The 20,523-nt window shown below is 43.4% G+C and overlaps 2 protein-coding genes across 3 annotated transcripts in view; one reads left to right on the top strand and one right to left on the bottom strand.

Annotated features, from left to right (window-relative positions):
- Nucleotides 1-13,200, bottom strand: part of GPBP1L1 (GC-rich promoter binding protein 1 like 1) — a 34,039-nt gene extending 20,839 nt beyond the window's left edge. The window contains exon 1 of the mRNA XM_054072877.1: nucleotides 13,059-13,200. The gene's annotated coding sequence lies outside the window, so the exon portion shown is untranslated. The remainder of the gene's footprint in view (nucleotides 1-13,058) is intronic.
- Nucleotides 13,201-15,728: 2,528 nt separating this feature from the next.
- Nucleotides 15,729-20,347, top strand: TMEM69 (transmembrane protein 69). 2 transcript variants are annotated; one of them, XM_054073049.1, is made up of 3 exons: nucleotides 15,729-15,887; nucleotides 17,399-17,463; nucleotides 18,086-20,341. In XM_054073049.1, the coding sequence occupies exons 2-3, from the start codon at nucleotides 17,419-17,421 to the stop codon at nucleotides 18,803-18,805; spliced, it is 765 nt and encodes a 254-aa protein (XP_053929024.1). In that variant the 5' UTR covers nucleotides 15,729-15,887; nucleotides 17,399-17,418; the 3' UTR covers nucleotides 18,806-20,341. The 2 variants fall into 2 exon arrangements, with proteins under 2 accessions (XP_053929024.1, XP_053929025.1); XM_054073050.1 differs by having other exon boundaries at nucleotides 15,824-15,976; nucleotides 18,086-20,347.
- Nucleotides 20,348-20,523: the final 176 nt, after the last annotated feature.

Genomic DNA, 20,523 nt, shown 5'->3' with positions numbered 1-20,523 from the left:
GTCAGCCCAGCACCACTGTGTCTAATAAACCATGTCCCAATGTGCAACGCCTAAACGTTTTTTGAACATTTCCAGGGAAGGAGACTCCACCACTTCCCTGGGCAGCCTGTTCCAACTCTTGGCCAATTGTACCGAAGGCATACTTCAGATAGGATCTTCAAAGTCATGACTTGAACCCTTCCAAAGCTGTGTTTCCTGGCACAGGCAGGGTTCTGCAGGCTGTCTGCCAGTACACACTATGCTGACACAGCCTGCACCTGGCTCTGTATTTCAGTAGGCATGAACACTGCTCTTTGGCCATCGCCTTCCTGCAAAGGTAGTATCACAAAAAGAACAAGGTACATGACATTAAAATGCAATATTTTTTGTTAGAGAAAAAAACATGCTGTTAGATGAAGTGTTGTAAATTGTACTGCTACTGAAACCCTTCGGTCCATAGGATCAGTCCACGTGCTAGGTTTTACAGCCTCCTCTCACACACACGCATACACACACTGAACTCTGTCCAACATCACATCTTCAACCTAAGACCATTTCCACAACCTACCATACCACTGACGACAGTAATATCACAAAATCGTAAGGGGCAAGACACAAAGTATTTCAATTACCTTCTCTGACAACAACCTAGAGTAAATTCTTACGGGAAAAAAAACATACAAGAACAAGAGTGAGTAGCATCAGGGCTCCCAGGATACGTTCTCAGACTTTTCAGCTAGAGTCTGTATTATAATTTATTACCAGTCAGTGCTTCTATGTAAGTCCGCTGAGTTGCTTTCTTTTTAAACACATTAATACACTTTTGCCTCCCAAGTGGTAGGGGAGGGCAGAGTTTACTTGTGCTTTGTGTAAAAGTAAATTTGTGGCTGTAAAACTGTCAGCCTCAATTCAGTTGGAGGTTTTCTTCTGCTGCCAAAGTTCCCAACTACATTCTATTCAGTTTTTCATTATACTCCTGATTTTATACATGATATACGTATCTATGAAGTTATCTCTCTTCCAAGCTAAGACTATTTGTCTTAGGAAGTTTTCCTAGTTTTTACTGTATGTTTTAGATACAAGCTCACCAAAACTGCATAAAATGCTCAAAGACCAATTTGTACAGTGGCAAGCTTGTGTTTTTTTCCCAAGCTTTCTTCCTAATATCTAACATTGTTTCTTTTTTTTTAATTAATACACGAATTGAAATGACCTTTGCCTATTACTCAGTAATTAATGAGGTGAAGAGGTTCCTCAAAGTAGAGGCAGAGTCTGCCTTTCTCTGGCCATGCACAGGAGCGTGTGGAACAAACACTCATATGCTCCCCGAAGGTAAAGTTCCCAGTTCTTCTCATATTGCATTTATAGTTCAGTCAAATTGGTCTCTGCTTAACTTGGGAAAACAGAAAGGACAAAGATCACCCCCAGCAGCCACTCCTAGTTCCAGGAAAAAGGCAAACAAAAGTGCTCATCAATGAAAACGTAATTAATTCTCTCTCTGCTTTTAAATGAGTTCAAGTTTGAATTATTTCTGGAAATACAAATCAGAAAAAGAGAAAACAATAATAATGCTATCACTAAATGAAGCGTTTGAGAAAGGCACACCTCGGTTCAGAACAATGGAATTTGCATTAATGAGCTTTGGTGAAGAAAAAGGTTGTCTGTCAACTACCCCAAAATATTCTTTCACTGATTAAAATGAAGTCTTCAGTAACTAATACAAGTACCATTAAACTATAAGTAAAATTAAACTCCATATTAGCAGTTGGGTACAATTTGTTAACAGTTCTAACTGAAAGGATTTTTTTGAAAGGTTAATTATTTTTTACATGTTACATTAAAAATTATTAAACTGTTATTTCATAGCAATATCTTTTAATAAGTTTTGTTGTTAGAAAAGCACTTTTTTCCCTTGGTAAGTACTTTAGTTCCATACCTAAATATCCTCCACAATGTCATTTAAAATGCAAGTGGAAGAAGTGATATTCATCACTGAGTCAAACAAACAAGTTACAATTACAGATTTCATTGTGTATTTCTCTAAACTACTAAAAAACTGATGTGAAAATGAAGGAATACACAAGCATATTGAGGTTGAAGGAGAAGCACAGACTACAGTACGCAGTCCAGGACAAAATCCCCATCCTCTCCATTCCTAGAATGTTCTTGCCGTGTTACAGAATGAATGAATTTAGTTGTCAGTTGTCCTGACCCTCCTGTTAAACTTTCAGGTCTACTCGTGACATAGACTTGATCAGAGTCCATCTCTGAACCAGAGGGTTTTTAAAGCTTTGATTCCCAAGCTGAGTTTTCCACACGTACATGACAACTGGAACCAAGGAGGTATTAAATATGCAAAGACCTGTACTGACCAGGACATTACAATAAAGAGAGAAGCTAAGATAATCATGACAGTGAGCTATGAAACTTCTCATTGGAAACGGATCAAGACGTTTCAAAAGTTCTAAGAAAACGCATCGATTGGCCATACCAGCACTGCATTTTCCCTTTAATTTCCCCTTCCATCTCCTGCCTTCATGTCATGAACTGTGGGGGCCAAATAGGAAGCAAAATCTGCCCTGAAAGAAAAGACTCCCTGTCATGCAGTGCCATTCCAGCACATGGCTTCTCTGGGAACACCTGTAATCGGGGCCTCTCACCTCTGTTCACACTGTGCACATTTCTGAAACAAACGCATTTTACTGGATGGTTTTTCTGCCTCAATGTTCCTTGCATACCTCCTCAGGGTTCTCCACCTCTGCTGTTTACCTAGAATCCTATTAATTCCATTATTTCAATTGCTCATCTCCTGCAGCAGCAAATCACAAAGATGTGGAGCTTCCAGTGGAAAACCAGCAAAAAAGTAAACTTTTACACTTCTTAATAAATTTATTAAACCAACCAATAGCAGTTGTAAAAGGTCACAAGGACAATATCTGTCTATCTTTGCCACAGTTACAGTTCACTGCATTCCTATGTATTTCTCTAAATAGAACATGTTTACTTAAAAAAAAGGTAAAGATTTGTTTTTCTAACTGGCCAACTCAATTGGGATTTCAGTAATATTCCTAAAGATCGGATGCCATCTGGGTTGCAAAAGCATTCAGAAAAAATAGTCAACAATTTAATGGATGCATAAGGCAGAACAGAATTTACTTCCCTCATCAGTTTTCTTTCTGTCCAGCACTTTTAAACTTATTTAATCAAGCAGATGCGCCTAAAACCACAAGAGACCTTTCCCCCTTGCTGTTCTTCAAAGCAGAGTGTCATTTACCAGGTGTATGTTAGTTTATGATAAAGAACTAACACCATGCGCATTCACTGAAGTATGATCTCTTTCCAACAACTTTTGATCCATCCAACATATTCACTGAAATAGCAAGTCATAGCCTAAAGCCTGACCAGGGAGGAGTCAAAAGCATGCTGCTGATTTTCTTAAGGATATAAATAAGCCAGATATGAAATTTCATTATCCTGTTTTCAAAAAACGCAGCACGTGGTTCAGTCTTACTATTACTAGAAACATTTTATTGAGTAAGATAATCATGTTTGGGCACATAGCTCTTTAAAAATAATGTGATTATAAATCTTGCTTCAACCTCAGGTACATTATTAGGCTTTATTGTAAAAGACACCAGTGCACCATTAGTGCTTATAGAGTTGTCAGCAGCTGGCGAGCCACCTCTTCTCAAGCTGAGATAGCTTATTTGCAGTTAAGGGCATGTTCACCTACAAAACAAACTTAGTTTCATTTTGCTTTCAGCTTCCATTAACTCAATTCTCTAGACACACCTTCAGGTTGTCTACATGACTGAAATAAGACTCCCTTTTGAGAAGGCTAATGTAGCTGTTCTTGAATGGCACCTACAACTGTCAGTGCTCACACACCGGAGGGATTATGCACCAGAGCAACTATAATACACATTTGCCATAGTTACCTGTTCCTTTCCACTGTACCACACAACTAAACACCCAAATGAATAATTCGAATTAAAAGACAGTTCTATTAACTAAAAATACCATGAAAAAAATATTTAAGTTGCATATGGCTGCTGAAAAACTCTAGCATCTAAAATGCCAAGTATCATTCATATCAGATTTTACAGAATTATGGAAATGTGAGCACATTATGACACTAAATGATGGATTCAAATGTTAATCGTGTACCAAATCAAAACCTATCCAGACACAAATATTAGAAGTTATTGTAAAACCAGCCACTATTGAAAGAGTAACACCTTGTTTTTCAAGTTTAAAGCATATAAATCCATCTTGCAGAATCACCAGAACTGATTTGTGTTCTAGAAACAACACTGCCTATCCATATATTCCAAGATGAAAACATGTCAGAAGCTTGTCCATGCAAAAGTTTTTTCACAGTAACAGGCTGGGGGTGGGGGAAAAATATATTAACTGTTATATTCTGCCTGCTTTTGCAAACCAGATGACTAACTTCAACGAGCAGAAAATAGATAAAATACATACAGATATGTCCATATGGATTGAACCCCCCTTCCTCTATTGGCAGTTCTCCCGCTGGCCTCTTGTACAAAACTGCTTCACAAACAACTTGTCCATTTACCTACTTACTTTCCACTTCTCTAAGGTCACACTGACCGAATCCTGCCTCCTTCAAAGTTTCTAGAACAAATAAATGCACCCACCCAACTGCATACCTCATAAAGCCTTAGCTGCCTGGTCTTGTGAAAAACACTGACATTCAGAACGCAGCAAGGTCTGGGTAAGGAGATATTTTTTCTTTCTTAACAGCAATGAAAGAGCCACCAGGAGTAACATAACCAAATCACAGAGAAAAGTGACTTCTAGGACTGCGATGTAGGGAAGATTCTACATTGAATAAGAAAATGCCATGGACAAAAACTTCACCTTTAGCAATGCTATTGATTGATGCCTGCCCCTCCAGCCCCAGCTGATTCAGGTTTCTGCTGCCAGGTCATTACTGGGACAACTGTATCAGCTGCACTGAGGAGACCAGACCCCAAAGCCTGTAAGCTTGTCTTTGGAAGCAAGCTGTATTGTGGACAAGCCCATTTTGGAAAAGAAGGTATCTGGATTACCTCTATAGAGGCCTGTGTAAGATAAAGCTCTGAACCTCAGCCAGCAAGCACAATACATCGCAACTGAATGCTTCCAGAGGGTTTTGGTGAGTTTACTCTGAGTACCAAGACAAGACCATTTTAAACATGTAAAATTTGAAAAGCTGAACTCCTTATAGCACGGACTTTCTAGATACTATGCTTACCAACAATTATTCCTGGATGTTTTATACTCTGCAGCCACTGGTAATGCTGCCATAGCTTATATTTCTCTCCCGAGCCACTTAAGATTCCACTTCCCTCCAAAACCCATGTAACAGTCTTTAGCACTCCTTATGTTAGAGCACCACAGTATTTACCTGAAATATTAAAACCTGCTCACTGCTCTGCCCTTCTGCAGGGAGTACGATTCCAAGAATTGCATACCCCTCAATTAGCAAGTGTTTCTATTGACACTACTGACACAAAACCAAGAAACACAATTTAAACAGGATGAGGCTTTAAACGTCAACAATGTTCTGAACTTTCAACCAGCACCAGTATTTTAGAAAATAAGGTATTTTAAAACTGAACAGGGTATTACGCTAATTTTCATCAAGTCCAAAGATCTTTTTAGCTCTTGAAGGAAACCACATCAAATATCTATTTTGTAGCGCACTATGATCTACAGACCTTTTGAAAGTACAAGGTCAAGATAAGGCTCTATTCTGCCCTGAACCTTACAAAGCACAACACCTTGTCATGGCTGCCTTTAAAGGTACCACAGTCGTCCTCAAAACTTCATGACAGAATGAAATAGCAGCAGAGAGCCTATCTGTATGGTCTGTCCAAAGCCTTAAGGAACAAAGTCCCCACTGCCACCACTCAGTAGCATATACCAGGACAATGTTCCCCATCATAAGGAAAGAATTGCAAATATGCAATTATAACCTTATCCCTACTGCATACTACATACCTCCTGCTCACCTGTTTTCCAGAAATGCAGACAAGGCCTAAGCTGAGGTGAAATGAGTGGTTCTCCAGTACCTTAAAAAAAGGGATGGGTATTTCCCACTTAAGGGTATTTTATAACCCAGAATTTTACTAGGGTTACTATTGCTACTGTAGCATGTTTACATTTAAATATATTCCATTTGGTGCTGAGAAAAACATATTTCCTTTGGAAAAAAGCATCAAATGCAACCAGACTACTTATCAAATATTTATATGTCATGGCAAGAGAGACTATAAATCAAGCACAGGGAAGTACAGATCTGCATTCCAGATGAAGGATAAGAGAGTAGAAGCCATGTCACTTGCAAAGAGGAAAGAGAACTGAGAGTCAACAAAATAAACGGAGGACATTGAGAAACAAAATACCACTCTCCTGAACAATATCATTCTTCTTGCCCTTGATACCATTACTCCAGCCCTACAAGACCAGTAAAACAAACTGGGAAGGGTGGTATATGCCACTTATAGGTAGTTCCCGCCCAAGACAACAGGCCAAGCCTCTGTAACTGATCATACCCTCTCTGCCCCTCTCTCCACTTGGATTATTTCCAAATCATTTTACCTCAAAACCAGGACAATATGAAAAAAACCTCCACATTCGTCTGTGACTTGGACACAAGAAGACATTCACTCTGCACTTTTCACCATGTGTACAACACCTGCATCACAGCCTGGAAAGTCTACATTGTCTATGATTTTCATTCCACTAGCTTAAGATTTTCAACACTTTAATTAGGAAACATCAATGCAGAGAAGTCGCTGAAGACAATTCAGTTTAAAAAAAAAGCCTCAGACATAAAATAAATGGCACAAATAATGAAAACTTGGGGATTTTTTTTGGTCTTGATCACTTGGAACAAATGATCCTTAATCCTGTGATCTGATCATTTGCTACAGCTGGCAGATATATCCTGTTTGGATGTTCAGTGTTTTGCTGGAGCTCTCTATGACCCAGTCCATGACAAAGTGACATCCAGCTGGTTTGAGCTTCATCTTTAGATCTTGCAGAGAGTTACTGTGCTGTTATTCTGCAGGCACACTGTGCAGGACAAGAGTTAAACAATATCACTCTTTCATCCTAGTGTCCTACAATAAACTAGGGAATGCTACAAAAACATCTTGGAAAAACAAAATCTTCAAACCCTTTTCCCAAGATTTAAGACTTCAGCTCTACCCTCTCCCATCAGATGTCTTTGAAAATAAACTAAGCAATGTCGCCCTCTATCAATTTGTAGAGTGATCTTCAGTCTGTAGGGGTCCAAAAACTAATCCTAAAATGGCTCAATAAGTATTAGAACAAAAAAATAGTATGTTATCAGCAGATGGGAATCCATTATGCAGCCACTCCAATGGAATATTTTTTGGGGAGCTGTAAATCAAGAGTTTAACATACGCTGAAGAATGCTGATATCTCTATAATCTGTTTTGGTGGTTGTTATATCTTAAAAGCCTGCCACTGCACCTAACACCTGACCTGCTCTGCTGCAAGTTCAATACATTACCACCTATTTTATCCACTATGGACATGGCAAGCTGACTATCTCTCTTTGCAGATACACTTTAAGATCTTTTCTCCAGACCAGCACTTCAGTATTCCCTGACTGAAAGGCAGCCTTAGTAGGTGGTGGGGTATTGTTTTTGGGAAGTTCCACAGACCACCCTGTATCCCAGCAGAAAAAGGATAATGATATTCTGGGATCAAATATAGTTATGATTTTTTAAAGAAAACCCACCCCTCCACAACTGCTCCAGTTTTACTGTTGAAGCTATAGGCTTTTACATTCAAAGCACTGATGATGAAAAAACTGATGTGATGCGCCTACCAAGCACGACAGCTTGCAGGCAGTGACAGGACATTGGAGCTGGCTCCTAGTTATACTCACAGGTAACTTTTTTTAAGCTGCTTTATAGATCTCCTGCTGATATCCGAAGAAACACAAGTTGGATAAAACCACTCTAGAGCTAAACAATCCTTTTTCCCTCCCAATCCTCACTCAGGGGTTCCCTCTTTTACAGGCTTTGATATCCTCTTTACAGATCCTGTTACCCAGCCATATTGTTCCCAAAGTATGAGTATCACAAATGGAACGAGATACTTCTAGCTGAAGACCTACCACTGCTCCTCAGCAGAATGGAAGAACTGCTTCATTACCTCATTTACAACGCTCTTTTATATATTCCAGCATGATCAGTGAACTTTCATGACAGTGATGCTGCTGATTCACAATAATTCAGGAATCACTACAACCCCTAGATAACTCTCCCACAGAACTGCAGCCTAGCCAGCTGTTATTTGACTGCATGAGGTAACACTTACAAACACAGTAATTTGAACCCATCTACACCAAAATGGCTGAAATCAATGCTATTGATTTCTGACCATTTCCCGAGTTTGTCAAGATCATATCATCTGTGTGTTCAGTAACAACATTTTTCAACGTAGAGAAGTGAAAACACCAAACGGTATGTCACCCAGGACGGACTCCCCAGCGTGAACATTCTTCCCTTGAACACATCCAAGTCCTGCCCTTTTCTAGACCTTGTGTGCAGAAGCGCTCCTCAACATTTGTCAGTATTCCGGAAATTTCCCAGCCCCAAAGGCTCTCAGGTCCCTAAATACTGCAGAATACATTCCACAAGGCCCAGCCAACCTGAAGACATTAAAGTCATTATTAACCTGTTTCTCTACTTTAACTAGAGTTCAAAGTAGAGGAAAGAGTTCTCCCAAACCAACAGTTAAGATCATAACACATTCAACATTTTAAGGGTGAGAGAGCTCCCTTGCTGAGATTTTTTTAAGATCAGCATCAAAGGTCTTTTCAGACCACCTCACATAAATCCTGATTAATCCCTTGATGATGGATGACGCATTGGAGCACGATGGCAAAATGCTCATTTCTGCTGAAAGGCTGGAGACCTGTTGTAATCTTTACCATACAAATTTACCATCAACTTTGTGAATACCAGTAATTTCTGTGCCCAGAATAACACCGCATACCTCCATGGCAGACTCAGCTCTTTAATTACAAGTTAACTGTTCATCGCAAACTGAAGATGACAAAATTCCAACAGAGTGATGATCACTGCCACGTGCTCCGTATGTTGCAACTACACTATGACGGTCACTCAGATATGAAGGACAGCAGTCTCTGCCACGCTAAACCTCCATCCCCATTGCCAGCCATGGCACCATTCTCCCTGACACTCCCTGTTCTAGAACAGATGCTGAAAATTAAAACCACTCAAAGGAAATAAATTTAAAGTTCTGCATTTCCTCCTGTATTAGAAAAAAGGGATTCTCAAAACCAAGGACATGCATTTAGACCACACTTCACACTCCCCTCAACTTTGCTTATTAAGAGCCACCAACATGACACCAAGAAGCTATGATGCTCCCTCCAGGGTTGAGGATAAGAACATGAAAACACTGAACTAGAAGTGATCAAAAGATTCCAGAGGAAAAAAAACACATCGGTATTTTTGCAAGACTGACTGCAAATCCTAAACTCCAGCAGCTCCCAGTGAACCCTCTAGTGGGCAACAGTCCCTAAGGCACAAGGTCATACACTGCAAAATATTTGTTTCCGAGCATCAGTTATCACAGAAAACCTCAGTTATGTTTGGATGCACTGGTTCAAAGGATTTTCATTCAGCCAGACCTTGGAAGTGCAACTATTTCAGATTAGTCATTTTATGGAACTGCATACACCAACACTTTGCAAAGTCCTTTCCTGTTTAATCACAAAAAGGTCTAAGAAGCACGAAGCGCTAACATTCTTCTTCTGACACTTTTGAGGGCTTGCTAGACAAGGCAGGAACTGAAATAGTTAAGTGCACTTTAATCAAGAAATTCCAGTTGGGAGCGATACAGCCTGATCGCTAATACGTATGATTAATTTAAACAATATGCTTCCCTTCCCACTGATCACCATGCTAATGGCCTCATCTAACCTAGCACTTTCAGGTCTGCACAGTGTTTGCACGTGCATGTATGGGGTGGAAGATACTTTGCCACTATCAATATCTACCTAAATCCACTCCCAAAAATGTAAATTTATCTTCTGACCATACAGAAACTCATTAAAGTTTGGCACATTTTCACAGGAGCATATTAACCTACAGAACACAAGTTAAACAACATCCTGGCATTCGTGAAGTATTCTAAACAGGACCATGTTTCTGCCAACTTCCCTGCTTTTTATCAAATCTGACAAGTAAAGAGAACACGCACTTCAATTACCCTTACTGAAAGGAAAGCCACATACAATTTAGTTTGTATCCTGTTCACAAGGTAAGTAAAATGTCTACTTATATTGTGTGTTAGCATTGCAAAGCCTAAACCTCTCCTGCCTCTACAAATAAATTAACATAAAAATCCCAAACAAGCTTCCTGGTACACATTACCTCACCAATCCAGTAACCATGACCTTTCTGTGTATAAGCTACAGCAACAGTCATCCCATGCTTGTGCTTTTACAAAGCCACAAGAAAAAGCCGTATCCATGCAAGAGCAGCCAACACTTCACTGAGGAGAGGTGCTTTATGTTTTAGCTCTGCTAAACACAGTCAGCCCTTTTCCAATCTGCTCAGACAAACAAAGCACACCTTGAAGTACACTTCACAACTAAACCAATTCAGCTGGCACACAACTTCCAACATCTTGTAGCACTGAAACGAAACTAAAAACCAACTTTAACTCTTGAGCCAATAGTTTTTGTTCCCCTATTAAAGAACATTATCTGACACTCCACACTCCTGAAGAAACGCCTGGATCCAACCACAGCACCTTTCTATATTTAAAAAAAGAATCCCACAGCTCTTGAAGTATTTTTTAAATGTCATGAAAATGCTAGTGAAGATTACTTTTCTGTAGTGACTTAATTTAAAACAGAAATTTCAAGAGGCAGTAACACCACATGCAAAGCAGTCACGTTTGTGAGACAAGGTGACCATACACTGCAAAACGTTCTTAGAAGTATTTTTCCTAATGATTCAGGATGCATGCACTTCTACACTACATTTGTTACGTATCACTCTGCATTCTGCTCTTATTTCTCATATATCCACAGAAAACCCAGGAGTTTTTTTAAAAAATGATGCCATCTATTGTTCCCTGCATATTTTTGCTTTAAGTCCTAGTGTGATATCTGCAATGGAAACTTCATCTAGGATTAAGACTACAAACCAGGCAAATATAAAATGCAGAGGCTGCACTTCTCTAGGAATAGCTGTAAAGAAACAAAAAAAGGGAAAGAAAAAAATAAAGAGCGAAGTACCACCTGAAGCTTTTCTACCCTAAACACAAAAGTTCAGTAAGCTCTAAAGTTGAAAAGAAAGAACGAAAGAAAGGATGCAATAAGAAGAACTGCTCCTCTTCAACCTGCTGATTTTATTTCTTCCTACGACTGCCCTACACCTGTTTCCTTCCTGAGTCAGAGACTGGAAGTTTGAAATACGGTCCCAAAACGGATGAGCGCAGGGAACCTTCCACTGAAATACCAGCCACATCCATTCACGAAGTAACATTTGCATAAGCCTTTTTTCATAACCACCTAACATTTTCACTGCAGAGTTGACATTGCTTCTATAAATGCAGCTTCGATGGCTCCTCAGTTATCCCCGCTGTTTCCTCCTCTCTACATTTCCACACACTCAGTCACGCCCAACGTTTTAGAGCATTATCAACATTACTAACAGTTGTGTCACTCGGGGGCGGGGAAAGGAAGGCTGACTTTACCTGGTCATGTTAATATAAAAAGATTTTTAAGCAATGCTCTTTTTAAAGTGATTTTACCATCACCTACAGGGATTTAAATAGTGACATTTCCTCTAAAGCTGTTTAAAACCTCCGTAACTTGTGCAGGCACACACTGACTGCTCTAAAATTGTCCCACACCACCTCATTACTAAATCAAATTAAATTCAAAGTCTTGAATGCTCAGCGTGAGCAACTGTCCTGATAAAGCCCAGCTACAGCTGTTTGTTCAAGCTAAACCGTGAGCCAGCAGGGCATAGGGCACACCGAACAGACACACTGACAGACCTTACAGGGTGGGAGAACCATAGAATGATTTGGGTTGGAAGCGACCTTAGAGATCACCTAGTTCCACCCTCCTTGCATAGGCAGGCATACCTCCCACTGAACCAGGCTGCTCAAGGCCCCATCCAACCTGGCCTTGGAACACCTCCAGGGATGGGGCTGCCACAGCTTCTCTGAGCAACCTGGGCCAAGGTCTCACCACCCTCAGCGCTAAGAATTTCCTCTTAACGTCTAATCTAAATCTTCCCCGGACAATTTAAAGCCATCCCCCCTTGTCCTACCACTCCAAGTCCTTGGAAAAAGTCCCTCCCATGCTTTCCCGTAGCCACTTCAGGTACTGGAAGCTGCTCTAACGTCTCCCTAGAGCCTTCTCTTCTCCAGACTGAGCAACACCAACTGTCTCAGCCTGGCCTCACAGCAGAGGTACTCCAGCCCTCCGATCATCTTCGTGGCCTCGTCTGGACCCGTTCCAACAGTTCCATATCCTTCTTATGCTGAGGATTCCAGAACCGGACATCGGACTCGAGGTGGGGTCTCGCTGGTTCCGTGCGAGCAGACACCGTGTGGCCGGGGCCAGGCTTCCCCGCTGGGCCGCGAAAGGCCGGGCCCGGGCCGGGCCGAACCGCACACGTGTCACCGCGCGGAGCGGCGCCCACGGGGCAGCGGCCCGGCCGCCTTCGTCCCCGGCCCGCGATGGCGCCGCGCCCGGCCCGGCCTCCCCGGGGCCGCCCCGCGGGGTGACAGCCCCGCGCTGTCCGCGACGGAGCGGCGAGCAGGAACGGCGGCCCCGCGGGGACCCTGTGGGCCCCGCCGAGCGCGGGGCCGGAACCCCCCTCACCGCCCCGGCCTGAGAGGAGGCCGCAGCCGCGCCGGGGCCGCGAAGCCAAGGGGCCGGAGGGGGAAGAGGTGCTGTCGGGCCTGGTCCCGTAGCGGCGGGCGATGGGGAGACGCGGCGGGAGGAGGAAGAGGGGTGTGAGAGCCGCACTCACCAGCCAGGCCCCTCTCGCTGCCTCCTGCGGCCCCAGAACCATAACAAAGCTCTGCCCAAAATGGCTGCCCGGCCCTGCCCGGCCGGGGGCCGGAGGGGGCGGGGCCGCGCGGGCGAAGGGGGCGGGACCAACATGGAACACGCCCACCCGCCGCACCCACCCCACCAATCAGAGCCTCAGCACGCAACGCCCTCCTCGCCTACTCCTCCGGGACTATGTGTCCCAGAAGGCCACGCGCCGTGCACGCAACGCCGACTGGCCGGGCGCCTTGCCGCGGGGCAGGCTGGGATTTGTAGTCCATTAACAGTGCGGCGCTACTCTGCGCGAAAGCGAGGCTGGGCCGCTGCGGAAATCACAGCGACCTTTGAGATCATTGAGTCCACGCATCCCTGTCCAGCACTAAACCATGTCCCTGAGCACCTCCTCTGCCCGTCTTCTAAACACCAGGGGTGGGCACTCCATCACCTCTCTGGGCAGCCGGTGTCTGAGAACCCTTGCCCTGAAGAAATTTTTCCTGATAACTGATCTGAACTGATAACAAAAACGCAGCAAATAAACTCAAGATCTTAAGACTAGTTTTGGAGGTTTAGAAAGTGAGCGCCCTTTAATCAGGCCTGGGCAACACCAGGAGCAGTCTGGTTACAGATTATATTTCCCACTTACGTGCATATGTATAAATTTTCCCAGAAGTCTTACGCATATTCTATTACTTTCGAAGGGCTCATTTTAATGTTATTAGGAACTTCACAACACTCAAATCTCTTGCTAATTGGGAGTTGGCTCCAGCTCTGCCTGACCTGGAATCTGAGACAGGGAAAGGCTGCAAACAGAGTTGATTTCAGAAGACACATCTACTCAGCACAGATCAAACTCAACACAAGGCATTAATCATCTTCAAAGAATGAACAGTGCCTGGAAAAACACTGAAAAAAAACCCCTACCATGCTATCAGAGGGACATTCTGCCTTGCTTTCAAATAAAAAAGAAAAAAAGCCATTACTTAGATGAAACTTAACTTTAGCTTAAATCAAAATATTCCACCTTTTATAATAGTAACTGCTTCTGGTATTAATAGGGAAAAGCTGCAAACAGAGGTGATTGCAGAAGATGCATCTGCTCAGCACAGATCAGACTGAACACAAGACGTTATAATCGCCAAAAGAATTAACAGTGTCTGGTAAACACGATTTGGGAAAAAGACATGCTATGAAAAAAAAGTGCTGTTAAGAAAAAAACTGTTATCAGAGGGATATTCTGTCTAACTTACAAAAAAAATAGTTACTTGTGTGAGAATTAATTGATAAGTTTTGCTGCAGCTGTTTTGTATGTTTAATTATCTTATAATATAAATCTGTCTTGTACTAAGACAGTGTTCAAGGCCAGGCTGGATGGGGCTTTGAGCAGCCTGATCCAGTGGGAGGTGTCCCTGCCCATGGCAGGGGGTGGAACTGGATGGGCTCTAAGTTCCCTTCCAACCCAAACCATTCTATGATTCTCTGATATACACCTACTGCTTTTGTAAGATGCCTTATTTAGAAGGACATCCGATTCAGCGCTGAGTTGTAAAATAAAAACATTATTGTCTTTGCTTTGAAGACTTTGTCTTTTTCAATATTTTACCAGTGAATAATTGTTTCTCACAACTATTTAGAAAAAGACATGCTATTAAAAAACCCTGTGCCATTAAAAAAAAACAATATTATCAGAGGAATATTGTCCTACTTTAAAAAAAAATACAGTTAGATGGATGAAAACTTTAACTCTACTTTAGCTTAAATCCAAAGATTCCAGTTTTTGTTATAGAAAGGCTACAGGCCAGGGGGAGAGTGGCTGGAAAGCTGCCTGGAGGAGAAGGACCTGGGGGTGTTGATTGACAGCCCACTGAACACGACCCAGCAAAGGCCCAGGGGGCCAACAAGGCCAATGGCATCTTGGCCTGTATCGGAAATGGCATGACCAGCAGGTCCAGGGAGGTGATTCTGCCGCTGGTGAGACCGCACCTCGAATCCTGTGTTCAGTTCTGGGCCCCTCACTCCAAGGAGGATGTTGAGGCTCTGGAGTGTGTCCAGAGAAGAGCAACGAAGCTGAGGAAGGGGCTGGAGAACAAGTCTTAGTGGCAGATCACAGAATCACAGAATCACCAGGTTGGAAAGGACCCACTGGATCATCGAGTCCAACCATTCCTAACACTCCCTAAACCATGTCCCCAAGCACTTCATCCACCCGTTCCTTAAACACCTCCAGGGAAGGTGACTCCACCCCTCCCTGGGCAGCTGTTCCAGTGCCCAATGACTCTTTCTGTGAAGAATTTTTTTCTGATATCCAACCTGAACCTCCCTTGGTGGAGCTTCAGGCCATTCCCCCTTGTCCTGTCCCCTGTCACTTGGGAGATAGAAATGGTTGGACTCGATGATCCCAGAGTTCTTTTCCAACCTGGTGATTCTATGATTTTAAAGCCTCCTCGGTGCAGTTTGAGGCCATAAATGCAGATTTTAGTGGGATGTCCCTGCCCATGGCAGGGGGGTTGGAACTGGATGATCTTTAAGGTCCCCTCCAACTCAAACTATCCTATGATCCTATGATCCTATGATTCTATGATTCTGGCCCCGAACACGCCAGCACAGGCCCCGCCGGGCTCTGCGGGCTCCTCACCGCGGGCTGCGGGCGGAGCGGAACGAGCCGAGGCGTCCGTGTTGCCGCTCGGAGCGGCTGCGGGCGGCGCTTCCCGCGGGGGGGAAGCCCATGCGGCTGCTGCCGGCCTGGGGAGAGGCCGCTGCAGCCCCCGCCCCGCCCTCGCCTCGGCCGGAGCAGCGCGACCCGCCGTTGCCGGTGAGTTGTGCGTCCCCTCCCCAGGTCCCTGCCTGCAGCGTGGGGGGCGCACACAGAGACGGAGCAGGACCCAGAACTGAGCTTAAACGGTTCGTTTCATAGAATCATAGAATGGTTTGGGTTGGAAGGGACCTCAAAACCCATCCAGTTCCAACCCTCCTGCGACGAGCGGAGACAGCTCCCACGGGATCAGGTTGCTCAAAGCCCCGTCCAACCTGGCCTTGAACACCTCCAGGGATGGGGCAGCCACGACTTCCTGAACTTGAGCCAGCAGTTGCCCAGGTGGCCAAGAAGGCCGTTGGTGTCTTGGCTTGTATCAGGAACACCGTGGCCATCAGGTCCACGGAGGTGATTCTGCCCCTGGTGAGATCACACCTCGAATCCTGTGTATAAGCATAAGACTATATGATCTGTCTGGAGTTCAGTGATAAAATCTTTTTAGATGTTTCCATGAGGTTGTGCAGGTGAAGTTTTTGCAGATGCGCCGGTGCTTGGAGGGATTGGATCCATGATGTTTTGTTGACGTTGGTGGGGGTCTCAGACCAGCTGAGAGGGAGCTCCGATTATGATTCGCTCCTCTCATTTTTTTATGGTCCCTTCTGGGCTGATAACATCTAGGGTATCAGTCGGCCCAGCTCTTTACCTTTGGTCAGTGACGCTGCTGGTAAGGGATGCGGTGGGTTGCTTTGGCCCCCCTGCTGGTGCAACCTCCACCAATGTGTAGGGATCTGAAAAACTCCAGGGTCATACATCAAGCCATTTCTCATGGTTTCCACATCCATAAGTCATCCAAGTACAACATATATTGGTTTCTATTAATAAATCTTATTAGTATGCCGGTTTTCAGGATCACCTCTGATTCTTTGTTCTGTAGCTATGGTGTAACTCTGTGTACCTGTGCTGATATGCGTGAGGGGGTGACCAGGGGCCCGTTTAGTCATCCTGACAGGTAGACGAGTGGCAGAGACATAGGTGGGGCTCATTAAATGCTAAAAGTGGGCTTAGTCTCCCCCACTCATCTTTGCAGCCCCTGTGGGCTTTGATGTGGCTCCCCTCGACCCCGTGGTTCAGCAAAGCAGTAGCCCTCTTCAGCAGCTTCAAGGACAGTGATGTGTCAGGGGGTGAGGAAGCTTCTACTCGTTTCTGGTTATGGAGCGGGTTTTCCATAGGTGAGGAATTGGTTGTTTACCAGGTGCCTGCAGCCGTTTATGTCGTGAGAAGGCGGTGATCCATGAATGGGAAGCCATCCGTTGTTTCCTAATACTCTGTTCTGTAACTAGAAATCGTTGCTGTAACAGTTTCTACAAATTTAGAACTCCAGTTCTTAGAGCTACCTGGAACAAAACACACTGCATGGATAAATCAGGCATGAGCAGGTAAAACACTTGTCTTTAACGACGCACCTCCAAGAGTCTCATGTCTGGTACAAGCCTGGGCTATGATTTAACTTTGGACACAAGACAACACCCCCTGCTTGTCAGCTTCTGATCTTCTGAATTTTTCTCTTTTAGGGCCTTGATAAAGCATAAAGATGTTTTCTCTCGTACAGCGATGCTGCTTCAACACACCTTTCAAAGTAAGTTTTTGAAGCCTCTGCTGTCTGTTTTTCTTCAAAACAGCAAAAGGTACAACTGGAGAATGGGAAAAAAAGGTGACTTACAAGTTAGAGTAGCCACGTTTACTACTTAGCATGTCTGAGAGAATTCCTAGTTTCTACAGCAGCTTTTAGCCAAAGCTAAGGTATTTATTTTATAAAACTGAATTTTAGTGACTAAAGGTCTTTTTTTTCTCTCTCTTTTTGGTAGAGTGGTGAGGGGGATAGCAGCTAGTTTCCAGGGTGGCCTTTTCCTCCTCCTGGAATCATTTTGTATTCTCCTCTGATCAGGACTGATATACAGTAACTTAAAAATGCCTAAAAAATGTGTTGGTGGGTGGGAGGACAGGTGGAAACACAAACCTTTTTGTAGAGAGTAAGGTTTGCTTGTTCACTGTGAAGAGCTTACTTGCTCTTCACCAGCTGGGTTGTGAAAGCTTCATCAGTTAGCTTAATTAGTTAAGTTAAAACCACCTGAACACGGGAAGGGCAGCTGTGATGTGACCTGACCTGGAAAACCACTCGGTACAATATTTCACTTCAGGTAACTGTAGGTCCATAAGCCTGTGCTGTAGGGTGTTCAGGACAATTTTTATACTTGCAGCTCCAGAAGTTCACCGGTACCAGACTACTACTGCATGGAAAGAGTAAGACAACTTACCCTTCTCCCAGCCTCTGGCTCCAGAGATATGTGTCTCTTCTCTCAAGACCTCCAAGCCTCAACCCGGCGTCAGTATATGCAGCCAAGCTCCAGGCTTTTCACACCTCTCTCCCCTTCTTCAAGAAGAAAATCCCAGAGATCAGAAAACCAGGTGTATTGGAACGAAGCATGGAATCGCTAAAGAATGCTCCAAAGCCAGCCCTTTACTTAAGCCTCGCAGGGCTAATACCGTTTGTTTCTGTGCCACTGGCAATGGCCATCCAAGGGACATACTATCCAGAGCTGGCGTTTGGTCAGGTCACCTATGGTGCTGTAACAGTCTCTTTCCTAGGAGGAATGAGGTGGGGGTTTGCTCTCCCGGAAAACAGCCCGGCCAAGCCAGACTGGCTGAACCTGGCTAACAGTACAGTTCCTCCTATATTTGCCTGGCAAGCTTTACTTTTTAAAGATATCACTTCTGGTGCAGTAATGCTGGTAATGGCTTTAGGGATAGCACTACATTATGACATTTCCCTTCTTCCTGATTATCCTAGGTGGTTTAAAGTACTCAGGGTAGTGGGAACAGTGGTGATGGTGTTATCACTATTAGCTACTCTAGCGCTGAAGGCTGTTTCAGAGTTGCAGCTGAATGACAGCAGAAATAAATGGCAGAACTCAAAATAATAAATGGAGGGGAAAAGGTGTTTATCTGCCAATAAGGTATTTGTATTGAATTCCAGGGAAATAAAGACATGCTCGTGCTTAGAAGTCATAAGATGGCAGTGGTCAAGATGGTTGTTCTCAGAGTAAACAACTTAGCAAGTTTAATAGGGAAGGATTGTAAATAGTGATTACTTCCAAAGCAGGCATGAGTCTGTCCTCATCCATAAAAGAAAGCGTCGCTCATGAATGAGATGTTACTGTTATAGGAGTTTAAAGTGGAGATTCAAATGGCATGGGTATGAATTGCTCTGTGCTGAATTATTAAAGAATCTGATTTAAATATAACGCGTAGTAATGTTCTGTGGTGAGGAGATGAACAGTAACAACGGGAGAGCAGTTCTCCTAGATTAGTGTTTAAAGAAGCAGCAGAGAATTATGTAAAAGTACATACACGTCCAATTCTTATGTTGTGGAAATGTATAAAAAGATAAAACGTCTTATTTCAATGGAGCAGATGCTGAGAATGCTGTGTGACAAATGCTAGTTGGGTAAGAATTGGCCAGATTTGATAGCAGCGACAAATCAAGGTCAGCACTCCCCTAAAATACATCATCCAGCTGCTGTGATGGAGTGGGGAAAGATAGAAGGGGAAGCTTTGTCTCCTTGACAAGGCACCACAAGAGACGGAAGGTTAGCCGCCTACTCAGGCTTACTTAAATAAAAAAAAGATACCTGGGCCATCTGTTCCCAGGTTTTGTTTGGACTGAGTGCTGCTGAGCCAAGGAAGCAGCACGCAACAGCCATAAAGATGTGTCATACTCCTGAATAAAAGTACTATTGAATGATGATGTGACATACGGACACGTGTATGATAGGACACAAAGACTAGATCGCTGGCATGAGAAGGTCAGATAATGGGATTGAAAGTAGTTTGTCTCTCCTCCCTTCTCAAAACTCCTTTTATTTGAGCACTCAGGGTAGGTACAAATGGACTTGTAGTCTGCACACCCTCAGGGCCAGTTACTGAAAACACGGCAGGAGCAGATGCTCTTTGTACTTAAGTCCTCACAACACATCATTTAGGGAAAGAAGATACACCATAAGTCACACAGCATTTCTTTCAAGCCTCAGCTACTTGTATGTAGGCATATTTAGACTTTTTATCTCAAGTGTTTAAGTAAAATAAAAGATGCAAGAAGAAAGCTGAGGAGTGAACACATCCACACACATTCATAGGACCAATTTAGATAATCCTCATAGTTCTCTTAAAGCGCTGTTCTTCATTGTTGTTCTATACAGAATAAAGCATGCACTGTTACTTAAAATTCGTTATTGTCTCATTCTGCAAAGAAGAGACGTTTAAGAAACCTGCCTGTCTGGGACAGAGCTGTGTTCTTAGCTGATACTGCTGAAACAGCAACCATGTACATTAACCTCGAACTTCTGTAACTTGTTAACCTTTACACCTTAACAGCAAAACAGCTCTGAAACAGCACTGCATTTTAGTGCTCCTTGAATAGAAAAGAATTAAAACAAGAGTTTATGAATGAAACAGTTCTCTTAGTCTTACTTGGACACAGTGTTTTTGAAGTTGGGTCTGGAGAACCACCGCCTTTGGCTTGATTTGCGGAAAGAGGAGCTGAGTATCAGAGGCCATAACCAGCCCACTTCAAAGTTTCATTCAAACATTGTTGAATCCACAAAAACTGGAGATAAACAGCATACTCCCTCAAACTCCA

The sequence above is a fragment of the Cuculus canorus genome, chromosome 8 (genome assembly GCF_017976375.1).
Source record: "Cuculus canorus isolate bCucCan1 chromosome 8, bCucCan1.pri, whole genome shotgun sequence".
Classification (NCBI taxonomy): domain Eukaryota; kingdom Metazoa; phylum Chordata; class Aves; order Cuculiformes; family Cuculidae; genus Cuculus; species Cuculus canorus.
This window is presented reverse-complemented; position numbering and strand designations above follow the sequence as displayed.

Coding starts and splice junctions, on each gene's coding strand:
- TMEM69 (XM_054073050.1), top strand. CDS start 17,419: ATGTTTTCTCTCGTACAGCGATGCTGCTTCAACACACCTTTCAAA. Junction 17,464..18,085: donor GCTTCAACACACCTTTCAAA/GTAAGTTTTTGA, acceptor TTATACTTGCAG/CTCCAGAAGTTCACCGGTAC.